The 12,469-nt window shown below is 42.1% G+C and overlaps 1 protein-coding gene across 2 annotated transcripts; it reads right to left on the bottom strand.

Annotated features, from left to right (window-relative positions):
• Nucleotides 1-1,058: 1,058 nt before the first annotated feature.
• LSM8 (LSM8 homolog, U6 small nuclear RNA associated) lies at nt 1,059-5,379 on the bottom strand. Of its 2 annotated transcripts, XM_030959996.1 has the most exons (4): nt 5,265-5,379; nt 4,409-4,449; nt 2,902-3,029; nt 1,059-1,317 (listed from the first exon to the last, which is right to left on the bottom strand). In XM_030959996.1, the coding sequence occupies exons 1-4, from the start codon at nt 5,293-5,295 to the stop codon at nt 1,227-1,229; spliced, it is 291 nt and encodes a 96-aa protein (XP_030815856.1). In that variant the 5' UTR covers nt 5,296-5,379; the 3' UTR covers nt 1,059-1,226. The 2 variants fall into 2 exon arrangements, with proteins under 2 accessions (XP_030815856.1, XP_030815855.1); XM_030959995.1 differs by lacking the exon at nt 5,265-5,379 and having other exon boundaries at nt 1,063-1,317; nt 4,409-5,247.
• Nucleotides 5,380-12,469: the final 7,090 nt, after the last annotated feature.

Raw genomic sequence — 12,469 nt, 5'->3', positions numbered from 1 at the left:
CTGGGCTTGACATGCTCCACCAAGAACAATCTTAGAAAACAAGGTGGAGGCTACAAGAATGGAGAGACACATTTTATGGAAAACAAGTATCTTCACTTCAACATATTTGGCTTCCAAACAGTGAACTTGCAATGAAAAAATCCCACTTAATAGTAAAACTAGTATAAAACCCCCTGATATGCACATTAAAATTACTTTTTGTTTGTTTTGACAGCACATTTATATACAGGGGGAAAATACTGGACCTGTGGGACACTGGAGAAAACAAAACCAGCTTTGTTCAAGGGTATAGATTTCATACTGATATGGCATCAAACACACTATGCTGCACAGAGCTTGTCCCATGTAGCTTGGTATAAGAGGTCTGTATGTAATCATTGTTACTTGGGATACTTATATCCAATATAAAGCCAAATTTCTTTCAAAATAAATTATTTACCTACCAAAAGTACTTCTGTGTCTTCTAAACTACATTCTAGAGACAATGGTTACACATTAGCAAACACACAATTCTCTTTCTGTAGGTCTTACCCAAATTTTGAGCAACACAACAGCTGCTGAAAGGTAAAGATAGAGAATTAGTTGGTCTGGAATTTAATGGGCTTCAAATAAATGCATGCATTTGGGTTTTTTGTTCCTGCTCAAAAGTCTGTTTCTCCAATTTGTCTGCAAGGATTAAGGCATTACAAACTTCTGCACCTCCAGTGGAGTCAAGGTCTGACACCACAAAAAAAGTATTATGTGCATAAGTCATTAATTTGACTGTGAAATCTTTTAACATTCTTCCTTTCTGCACTACACACATACACAAAAAAAATTACAAAGAACAGTTTTCTACATACAGCCACAACTACATTTAGAGATGGTTAAACTGACTGGCACACATCTACCTTCAAATAATTCTGGGTTAACTTGAAAAAAACTTGGTTTACCTTTAGGAATGAGATCTTATTTTAAGAACAAGGTATACATACACAGTATCAGGACCATCACTGATACTGATTGCATTTCCCAGTGAAATTATGCAGCATGAAATCCCAAAAGAAATTCAATGAAAGTATCTTTAGCAAAATGTAGAAACTTTAATTTACATGCAAAACTACAACATGTTCATAATAAAAAAACGGTGACTAAACAAATTAAACACCATTTGTAAAAACTGTCCACATTGCTAAGTAGGTCTGTACAACCAAAGATTTACAAAGTCCCAGTGCATTTTTATCTTTTCAGTGCACAACTGAGTTTAAAGGTTCTGCTCGAATATTCCCCAAGTCAAGAGCAGAATCTGTCTCTTCATCAATTTCACCAATCACAGCACTGCAATAAAAAAAAATCAGGTTATTATTTGTTGAAATCAAATCACACAGTTCTAAAACAGAAGCTGTATTTTATCTTCTAACAAGCCTTACTTCCTGTTGAACTATACCAACTTCTGATTGATGTCCTTTATTCCATGAAAGCCTCTAGTGATGCACACTGGAATGCTCAAAGACTTTGTATCATGTACTCTTTCTTTCCTTTTATTTTCCAACAGCTTCCCTATTTCATGAGAGTCCCCTGTTTTGAAGTTACGGTTACTTACCTGTTGATTCTTTTTACTTCTTCCTATAAGGACACTGAATTTCAGCATGTTGAAGAGTTGCATGAATAAATAATTATTACTTGTATTAAATATGTTTGAATTTGTTAAGACTGCAAAAACAATTCTATATCACAGAAGCATATTCTGAATATATTTCAGTAATGTGGCTGTATGATGATGTCTTTCATCATACATTTCAACTGTATGATCAAACAGTGAAGTAGTAAACCATTATCTGCTGTTTTATACACATTTTTAGTATCTGAATGAAAAGCTACTGGTAGAGTGGCATACAATGTGTCAAACTAGTTCTTCTTAAAAGTTTATGTCGAAAGTGATGAAAGGATTCAGAATGATCCACTTTCTCAATGATATTAGATAAATGCACCTAAATATCAATTTAAGCCTTGGCATTTTGCTGTACAGAAATATCCATTAGAATTAGAAGATGAAAACTCCTATCCAGGCTCATGTGTTGGTCACTGCAACATACTCTTTTTCCAGCTGTGATAAAAAAAACCATCTTGCTTTTGCTATTGGTTTCACAATGCTGCTGCAAAAGTAATCTTCCTAGCTGGCCCACTTACCAGGCCTTCTTCCACTTCTCCTGTAACCCTCTCATGGGTTTGGCACACCAGCTACTTCCCTCTGTACTCAATGAGCTTTCACTCTCATTTTGTAAAGGAATTTTGTATCAAATACCAACTCATACATCTGACATGTCACTTCATTGGCTTCAACACGCTACACTGTCAAGTCAGAACCTTCAAGGATTTTCCATTATAAAGTGTTCTCTGTGAACATCTGCTCTAAAGTAAAAAAAAAAAACCACCAAAACAAAACTGTTGCAAGTCAACTTTGTATACCAGATTGCTGAGTTTTTGCACACAAGTTCTAGCTCATTTTTTAGTGATTATTCTGTCTTTTTCTTCATCATCTCCCAGCCTGTCCTTGTAGGAGAGATGCTCCAGCCCTGAGATCATCTTCAATCTCAACATTACAAGGCAATCACTTCTGTAAAAGAAGTGCAGATGTTTGCTATTTAATACAGAATCACAGTCATGTTAGGAAAGATCAGGTCCAACCACTGACCTAACACCGCCAAGTCCACTACTAAGCCATGTCTCTAAGTTCACTTCCACACATCCTTTTAATACCTGCAGCCTTGACAATGCTTTCAGTGCCACCCACAAAGATGCAAGGTGTGTGGGGCTATCACAATTTATACAGATTATGGATATATAAATACACACAAACACATGTGCATCCACACACAAAGTCTGAATGGAAGGATTTAAACAAGAGCATGCTATACTTACACATTATCACCTCTCACAATGTATAAGCCCAGCACCACTTGCTCAACTCCTTGTGAAGAACTGAATACTCGTTCATGGCTTTCATCCAAAATCAAGTTTATGGTCTGATCAAAACCTTTGAGTGTTCCCTGAAACAAAAACACAAAAAAGCACACTGCCATTGCCCTTAAAAATTGCTTTTTTGCTGTCAATGACATCGTAAACAGAGTGGCAAAATAAAGGTACTGGAGAACAGATGTTCTATTCAGGTTTTACTTTCTGGCTTAAACACAAAAGCTAAAAAATGAAATTTTAAAAGCAATCACTAATTTAAGAAAAGCACTCATCTGTTACTGTGTGTTCATGCTAAAAGACAATAAGCTTAAGCTTTATTATTAAAAAAATAAATTTTCATTTTATCAATGATGTTCCTCTAGACAACCAATTTTACTATTTCTACACTGGTTTTTTGTATGGAAATTTCCACAAATTAAAAAAAAATATTAAATAAACAAAGAACAGGAAAGTTGGATTCTTGGGGTCAACAATATTGAAACAACTCCTAACAAGCAATTCAAAGTGGCATCTCTTTGAAGGAGATTACCTTGTGTTTACTAAATTATATAAAAAATAAATTAAAAAATACAGTATTTTGTGGCACTTAAGTACATGTTTGGAAAATTCTTAACATAAATTTGCCATCACAAATGGATTAAGAAATTCAAACTCACATAAAACAGCCCTTCAAACAGCCATAATATGCATTTGTATCATCTAACAATGAGTCCTATATTCCAACTCCATTCAAATATTTATTGATAAGAAGTATCTTGTAGCACACACACAAAGTTTACCAGACTGACTTCAGCCAAGCAGATTTGGTGAAGCCAACAGATTTCTGCTTTCTCTTTCCAGAGGCTGCACAAAGCCAACTACAGACAGAAAGATACAATCCTCCTACAACAGTCATACCGTTGAGTTACGCTCAAAACACGAAAGAATAAAAGATGGAGGGAAGTGATGCAAGAAAAAAAGCCCCAGAACACAGAAGCAATAAACCCAAAAATATTATACAGTCTGATGTATTAAGTTGGCCTATCCTCAGGTTTTCAGGTACAAACAGAGGCCCACAACACTTCTGCAGCTGATGTTTTTCTACAGCCATAGGGAAGAAATGGTTTTAGCAGGAGAGTTGAAGAGCATACAGTACAAAGTGGACATTTTAGATAGAAACTAAATTACCGAACAGAAGAGGAATACATTTTTTGGGGCATTCCCACAGGAAAAGCCATTTGACAAAAAGGCCAGAGCATCTGCAGACACAAATTTCTCAATGGAAAAAAGCTGACACGACATGCAAGAAACAGTAAGTGTTCATAAAATTATTTTTTTAAGCTTTATGGTAATTACTCTATACTATATAATTTGGTTGTGTGAACATGTGAGACTATCCTAACAGAGCTTCTTTATTGCCATGATGGAAAGTCTTTATGAGGGAAAATAAAATGTTAAAAAAAATAAGTCTTACCACAATCATTCTTCCATCAGAAGTAATTACTGCAACAGTACCTGATATTTCATTAAGGAAACATTTAGTCATATCTGGAATAGAACCATTAACATTTTTGAAGCGTTCATATGTAATACAGGTTTTATGAGCCATTTAGAGCCCCAAAAGCCTATCAGCACTTTTTTTAAAGCAGCATGGCTGACAGTAACATGTGACAATGCAGTATTTTTCATTAACATCTCCTTGAAAGTCTCTCTTCGCCCAACCATGGACAGTCATACACAAACATGAAAAGCCTTAAAAACAGGATACACATTTGAGCTCACCTCTCTTCCCATTACTAACTGCACCGCCTCAAAATGGAAACAACCGTTTCATAAACACTTTAAGGCCTTAAAAAACTTTAAAAGTCCTTAAAAAGCTCTGCAGTGGTGATCTCGAGGCTAGTATTCTGCATCCCTTCTTCCTAAAGATCTATCCCCATTCGATGATCACATATTCATCATCTTGACTAAATCTGGGTTACTAGCTTACTGTTTGTGAATAAAACTGAAAATGTCCATGGGTTACAAGAAGCACAGAAAAACTAACACCAAAAGCGTTGCAAAAACCCCAGCTGGCAGGTTTTGAGCAAGTGATGCGAAACCGTTATCTAACCGCACGTCAACAGCCCTTTAAGGGAGCAGGCCCACCGCGACTCCCGCTCCTCACGGGCAAAGCTCAGCCCGGCAGCACTGCGTGCTGTAGGGGACCCCATTCACCGCGGAACCTCCGGCCTGCCAGGCCAACCTCCCATTAGAGAAACCGACAACCGCCACCAGGGTCGGGCCCAAGCAGCAGAGCGGGCGCACGGCGGGCCCGCAGCGGAGGATACGGTTGATGTAGTTCTCCAGCGCGGAGGTCATGGCGGCCGACTCTCTCCCGGGGCGCCGCCACGGCCGGCGCGCGCCGCTGACGTACGGGCCGCTGACGTACGGGCCGCCGCGCAGGCGCACAGCACGGGGGAGGGACCGGCCGCGAGTGCGGGGAGTGCGCACGCGCCTGGGGCAGGAGGCGGCCAGAAGGTGGGAGAGGGCCGTACCAAGGAACGAGCCGCGGGGGGGCTGTGATAGCGCCCCCTTCGCGGCACATGGCACCGCCCGCAGGGACGCCAGGAGGCGCGGCCGGGGCGGGGGCTTGGTGTGGGGCGGGAAGGTTCATCCCTGCAGCCGAGCGGCCGGGGCGGGGGCTTGGTGTGGGGCGGGAAGGTTCATCCCTGCAGCCGAGCGGCCGGGGCGGGGGCTTGGTGTGGGGCGGGAAGGTTCATCCCTGCAGCCGAGCGGCCGGGGCGGGGGCTTGGTGTGGGGCGGGGGGGGTTATCCCTGCAGCCGAGCGGCCGGGGTTTGGTGTGCCGGGGGGCGGGAAGGTTCATCCCTGCAGCCGAGCCCGGCTTCAGCGCCTGGTGCAGCGATTGGCCTCTCAGTGGCCGCAGGCAAAGAGCTGAAGTCAGGGGGTCATTCTCTACGTGGAGATCAGTGACTAGTGATGTCCTTCCAGAGACTGGTGCTGGGGGCAACTCTGTTCATCTTTATAGGCGACATGGATAGTGGGACTGAGTTTGCTCTCATCAAAATTGCTGATGATACCAAGCTGTGTGGTGCCGTCGAAATGATGCCATCCAGAGAGATCTAGATAGGCTTCAGAGAAGTCCCATGTGAATCTCATGAAGTTCAACAAGGCCAAGTGCAACGTCCTGCACCCATTCAGGGCAATCCCAGACACACCTACAGGCTGAGTGGAGACTCGATTGAGAACAGCCCTGCAGAGAAAGACTTGGGGGTAATGGTTGATGAAAAACTCAACATGAGCCAGCAGAGTGCATCTGCAGCCCAGAAAGCCAGCCATAGCCTGGGCTGCATCAAAAGCAGTGTGGGCAGAGAGAATTGATGGTTCCCCTCTCCTCTTGTGAGACCCTGCCTGTGTCACAGGCTCTACCAGCAAAAGGAGGACACAGAACTGTTGGAGCAAGTCCAGAGGACGGCCATGAAGTTGATAAGAGGACTGGAGCACCTTCCTTATGAAGACAGGCTTACAGTTGGGAATGTTCAGCCTGGAGAAGAGAAGGTTGCATGGAGGCCTCATGGCAACCTTCCAGTATCCAAAGGGATTCTACAGGGAAGCCAGAGGGACTCCTTTTCAGGAACTTTAGTGACAGAGCAAACTGAAAGAGGGGAAATTTAAGTTAGGTATTAGGAAGAAATTCTTTACTGTGAAGGTGGTGAGATATTGGAACAGGTTGCCCAAGGAGGCTGTGGATACCCCAGCCCTGGCAGTGTTCAAGGTCAGGCTGGGTGAGGCCTTGAGCAGCCTGGTCTAGAGGAGGGTGTGCCCACTCATTGCAGGAGAGGCTGGGATTAGATGATTATTAAGATCCCTTCCAACCTGTAAATTCATATGAGTCTTGCTAGTGTGGGAGCCATGTAATCCTCCCTTGGTTTCCTGTGGGCTGCTGGTGTGAGGTGGGGAGGAAGGAGGCCTGACTGCTGTCCTTCCACACAGACACCAAGTTCCACACAGCTGCTTGCTCATTTCCCAGTCAGTGGGATGGGGGAAGGAATTGTAAGGACAAAAGCTGGAAAACTCTTTGGTTAAGATAAAGGCAGTTTAATAGGGAAAGCAAAAGCCATGCACACAAGCAAAGCAAAACAAGGAATTAAGTCACTGCTTCCTATGGGCAAGCAGGTGTTCCACCATCTCCAGGACAGTGGAGCCCCATCACACCTAATGGTGACTTGGGGTGTCGAATGTCATCACTCTGAACATCCCCCCTTTCTCCTCCTCCCCACTTTATGTACAGAGCTTGATGTCATGGTACAGAATATACCTGTGGTCAGTTTGGGTCAGCTGTCCCAGCTGTGTCTCCTCCCAACCTCACAGTTTAGATTGTCCCTGTCCAACTTCCTTTTATTTCAGTAAAAGAGACAAATTGGCAAGAAGTCCAAACTAGGACTTGGTGTCCAGTCCATGGTTTAATTCCTGCAGGGAATACAATTTCTGGAAAGGAGAATGCTATTGTTTATTCTCCTAACATGCCAATTTTTTTCTTGCATTCTATAGCCATCTGAGCCACAGGGAAAGCAAAATTAATTTTTTTAAGGTAAATTAGCCAGGAAAAAAAAAAGGTGTTCTTTGGCACCTATGAAGGTACCTACACCAAATTAGTCTCTGAAGAATTTGTCCACTGGCTCAGCCTTTATCAGAAACATGACAAGAGATGTCAGAGAACAAAATACTTTTGGAATTGGGCATTACATAATTCTCATCCTCTTAAGCTTTTATTATAAGAAGCTTAACAATTTCCACTAATGGTTAGACCAGGACTGCAATAATTATTCTGTATTTCATGTAAGGGGCTAAAGGGTTTTTTGGGGGGAGATTGACATTTTTCTTTTCATACTCTTCTTTCTCTCTGTCAAGAGACATTCTCAAAGGCCAAGAGCATGAGATCATTGGGATACAAGGATGTAGGATGAAATTTTGAAATACTTGCAGAACATTGCCACAAGACCTGATGTCAAGGATCTCTGATCCACCTGTTTATATTACAAGTGTCCCTGAAAACCAGAGAAGGGCTTTTTAAAAAACTGTTTTTATTTTACAAAGGAATATTAAAATCCAAAGAGTAAGGCCAGACTCCTGAAGTGTGGTGCCCAGGCTTTGCCAAACCAGGTGCTTAAAAGCACTTAGCATCCTCAGTATAAAGGAACTCTGAAAAGAGAATTCCTGGCTTCATCTACTCTTAGGCTCTCCCTGAAGGCAGGCGGCTCGGCCCTTCTTCCCACAGCCCTGAGGTTCTGTCCTCTGTTCGAAGCCACCACTGCTCTTATTCACGTCTTACGAAACACCCCCACACAGAGAGGGAATGGAGAACTCTAATTTAAACCAGTATCTTTTGGGGAGGGAAAAAATATACTGCCTCTCCCCTTCAGGAGCAAGGTTTGGCATGCTAAATTACAACTTGGGGGTACAAGTTGCATAATTTTGTGGAACTTGTGCCCGGTGCGGAGAGCACGCGGATCCATGAGGGGAGGCCCGAGGCTGTGGTGCGGCCGCGTGCCCAGCAGGGGGCGCCCCGCGCGCAGCCCGTGCGCTGAGGGGAGGGCGCTGAGGGGCGGGGAGGGCGGCGAGCGGCCCCGCGCCTCGGATCCGCCGGCTTCAGCCTCGGCAAGGCACCTCCGCCTCCTCCGCACAGAAAAATCCTGCTCTGCCCGAGGATGAGGTGCGTGTCCCACTAAAGATGCCGGTGTTTCTCCGGTGCTTACATAGCGAGCCTACTGTGAGTAACTCACATAGGGACATTTCACAGATTCAAGCTTGCATTAGACCAGACACATTTTATTTCTGGTGACTAAGTAACATTGGCAACATTTGGGATCAGAAAACTGTAGATAGCAGCCCTTTGCCCCTTCCTTCTCTTCCGTTGCTGCAGAACTGGCCTTGGGGACATACTAAGTAATAATAATGCCCGTTAAGCTCTCAGTTGAAGAAACAAAAGGCCCTTTTAAAAAAGCTTCCTTTTCTCTTACATTGTTTAGATATAGCTTACTTGCTAATTACATTTGCTGCAGTAATTAAAATCAGTTTATTTCTGCAGTTGATTCTCCAGACGTTAAGGTTGCTATGGCAAGTGATTGCTCTGTGTTATGCTTTCTGCAGAATATGTGACCAACTAATCATGCCCTGTAGTGCCTGCACACTTTCCACTTTCCACACTTTCCTTGAAGTGTGCCAGGGCAGAGAGGAAGCCCTGCAATGGTACTTGTAAGGTGTGTGTGCAAGCAGCTGTGTGCAGAATTGTTATCTAGCCTAAGGCTGGTAGAATGCCTTAGTAAAAGCTTTGTTGCTAGTCACTGTGTAATGCTTATCAGTGTTACATCTCTTAAACCATGCCAGCTGCTGCTGGCTGTGCTTTCCTTAGTTACTGAGAAGCAGCCAGGTTTTATAGAGCCTGCCATGCTGAAGGGTGAAATGGCTTTGTGATGCTCTCGTGAGAAGAGGGGCCCTGTCTGCTACTGCTGTGCCATGGCATGTCAAACCATGTCCCTGTCAAATCAGATTGAGAAAGATGCAAGACTTATTCCTCCAGCTTCCTTGGAAGCTGAAAATCTAGTATAATCGCCTCATGACTGTTGGAATAGGAGCTTTAAAGAATTTAACAGAACTCCCCAAATTAGTAACATCTGTCAGCCTGCTCAACAAGAATTGCATCCCTTGGTTGCTGCTCAAGAAAAATATAGCACCCAAGGTAGGAAATAATGGAGTGGTACATACTGAATAAGAAGAATCAGGCAGTATGTACTCCACAAGAAAGCTAAGCATCCCCAAATCCCACATATTTAATTTACTTAATCCGATAACCTTTCTAGTACTTTCTGAGACTCAAAGTTTTAAATCTCTCTGATTTTCACCTACATGCTCAGAATATCACTTCATAGAAAGAGCTTAGCCCTTTAGCTTGTCTTTAGTTTATACACACCCAAGCTGACTAAACATGACTGGTTATGTGTTCAGGAAAAACAAACATCCCTTCACCTCCACTTTATTCCTCTGAATCTGTAGATACTTTAGGGCCCATTATCAGCAATGCAAGGACATAGATTTGTTTTTTTCTGGTAGCTGGAGAAAAGTAGCAATCTCACTCATCTCATGCATGACTAGCTGCAATCTAAGCTGTGTTTCATGTATATTATTATATCAAATGACAGGGGTTTGCAATTAAACAACTGGAAAATATCATAGAAAGTTAGCAGTCTGAAAAGGGTTGGTAGACTGTGAATGTGTTACAATGCATTAGAAACAAATCTGTAGCATGAGGTCTCAAAGTACTTTTTTATTTATCTTCAGCAATTCATTAACAAACACCTGATCTAAATTTTATTATGATAGCAACTGCTGCTATGGGAAACATTAGAACAAATTTACTCCAAGTTCTCCTTTATATGAGAAAGTGCATATTCCCCCCAACAATTTTTGCTAAAATATGCAAAATACCATAGCAGTCTTATTGAGAATATCCCTACTTTATGTGTTAGCATAAAAAATAACTTTGCATGTTTCTGTTGGCAGGAAAACAAACTCTTTTCCATTTTCTTCCCTTTTTTTTTTTACTGAAGAAATGGATAACAGCTGTTGAAGTTCAGTACCATTATCCTCTTAGCTAATCATTTTAGGGGATGTTACAAACAAGTGGTAGGAAAAATGCCATTGCTGATGGGTTGTGTACCTACTATAAAATAACAGAGCTAATGGATTCTTCTTTTCAATTGCTCTAAGCAGAACATAAAGACAATTCTGTTGAACCTAGAATAAATAATAAGCTTCAAGTCACTGACATTTACTAGCATGTCATAGAATCATTTTTACAGTTATAGCTGAAATTGCATCTGCTAAATTGCTTTTATGAAGCAGGCTTTTCCTTCTGATAGATTCCCTGTTTCTCAGAGTATAATTCATCTTCCTGTAAAAGCACTGATCCTAATCTTTAGTCTGTGTTAAGATGACTAGATCTTCCAGTTTTAATTATGAAGTCCTTTATCTGAATACTCTGCAGAGATGCCCATTTGACCCCATTCCACTTCTTGTTTCATATGCTCTGTGGCACATAATCACCATGTAAAAGGAACAGCACATTGTCAAAGGGCTCTGTTCAGAGGTGACTTACATTTTGCCTGCTGCCAAATATAATGTAGATTGCACTAAAAAATCAATATATTTCTGCTTTGTAATTTATATAGCATCATTATTTTTTGAAGTAGGTTATCCATTGTACCACAGAGCAGTCTTTTGGCACCAGGACCTTTGAACTAATTATGAAAGCGGAGAAAGATTGTACTGCAGATTTTGTCCTGCCTAGAAGCTGTGTTGGAATCCTTGTCGGAAACCCCAATGAAAAATGATCAACGGGAGCAGAAGATAAATAGGACTACATGCTTTCCTTTAATAGGCACTGTGTTTTTTCTGATAAAAGGTATAAGGCCAGAGGGCAGCAGAAGGCTATTTTTCTTATCAGTAGGCTATGCTGTGAAAAGCAAACCCTGAAGAACAAGGAACAGAATTTCACCAACAGAATGAAGAGAGGTGGCACACAAGGATGGCAGATGCTATTCTTTCTTCAGAGCCTTGAGGCAGGCTGTCTGTTTTGTCATTATTTCTAGCCTAGGATTTTACAAGCTACTGCTTCAGCTGGGTATTTTCTCTTATTACTTCCATGATCTCCTTGGTAATCACAGCTGGCATCCTTGTTCACTGCCAGAGTATGTGCTTGTACTTTTAGGCACTCTCTTCATGTCCTCTGGTTCATGTTTCAGCTGGCACTTGAGACACCTTCTAGTGATGAGTCTTTTTAGCTGCTATTGTTGAGATACTGAGTTTGGTTAATGTATGGGGAGAAAAACCAGCTTCAGTGAGATATTTGAGCTTTAGTGAGGACCTTGCTTGTCCCAGCTGTGGCAGCTCATGATTCACTCAGGTGGGCAGCTGACGCCAATGGCAGGCTTAGCACTGAGGCCTTTGGTGGGAAAAAGAGAACTCTCTATGCTGCACCTTGGACACTGTGCTGCAGCCAGCACAGGGGGATCTGGAGGGGAAGGAGGAACTATGATTGCAGAGATTAATAGAGGTAAAAGCAAGTGACATCAGGAAAAATCCTTTTGGTTGGCTTTCTGTTTGTACAGTTGGTCTAAATTGAGGAATACCTTTGTAAATAAACAAAAAAAAAAAAACCAAACTCGGGCTTTGGATCATGACAAGATGGAATTTTGTTGTAACTTCTTGTTTGAAGAAATACTGTCATGGGTAAAGCTTTTTGCTTGAGGCAGATCAGCTTCATGGCAAGTTGCACACTGCTAAGGATTTTTCCCCCTTTTAATTGCAGGAAAAAAATTTTTCTTAGATTACCATGATCACGTGTCCAAGGCCTGATTGTGACTCTGGAGTGATGGGTGGCACAGATAAACTCTGTGAAATTTCTGGGCTATTTGAATTAGTACATCTAACACCTGACCTGAAAGTACTGCAGAGGTTTTGCAGCTCTATAGCGCT

Source organism: Camarhynchus parvulus, chromosome 1A, assembly GCF_901933205.1.
Source record: "Camarhynchus parvulus chromosome 1A, STF_HiC, whole genome shotgun sequence".
NCBI lineage: Eukaryota > Metazoa > Chordata > Aves > Passeriformes > Thraupidae > Camarhynchus > Camarhynchus parvulus.
Note: the sequence above shows the minus strand (reverse complement) of the source record. Positions and strands in the feature narration are given on the sequence as shown.

What these genes read in the sequence shown, in the direction of transcription:
- LSM8 (XM_030959995.1), bottom strand. Translation starts at nt 4,543, where the DNA reads ATGGCTCATAAAACCTGTATTACATATGAACGCTTCAAAAATGTTAAT. An exon ending in CTGATGGAAGAATGATTGTG is followed by an intron (nt 3,030 to 4,408) that starts GTAAGACTTATT and finishes TTTTTGTTTCAG; the next exon opens with GGAACACTCAAAGGTTTTGA. An exon ending in ATTGTGAGAGGTGATAATGT is followed by an intron (nt 1,318 to 2,901) that starts GTAAGTATAGCA and finishes TTTTTATTGCAG; the next exon opens with TGCTGTGATTGGTGAAATTG.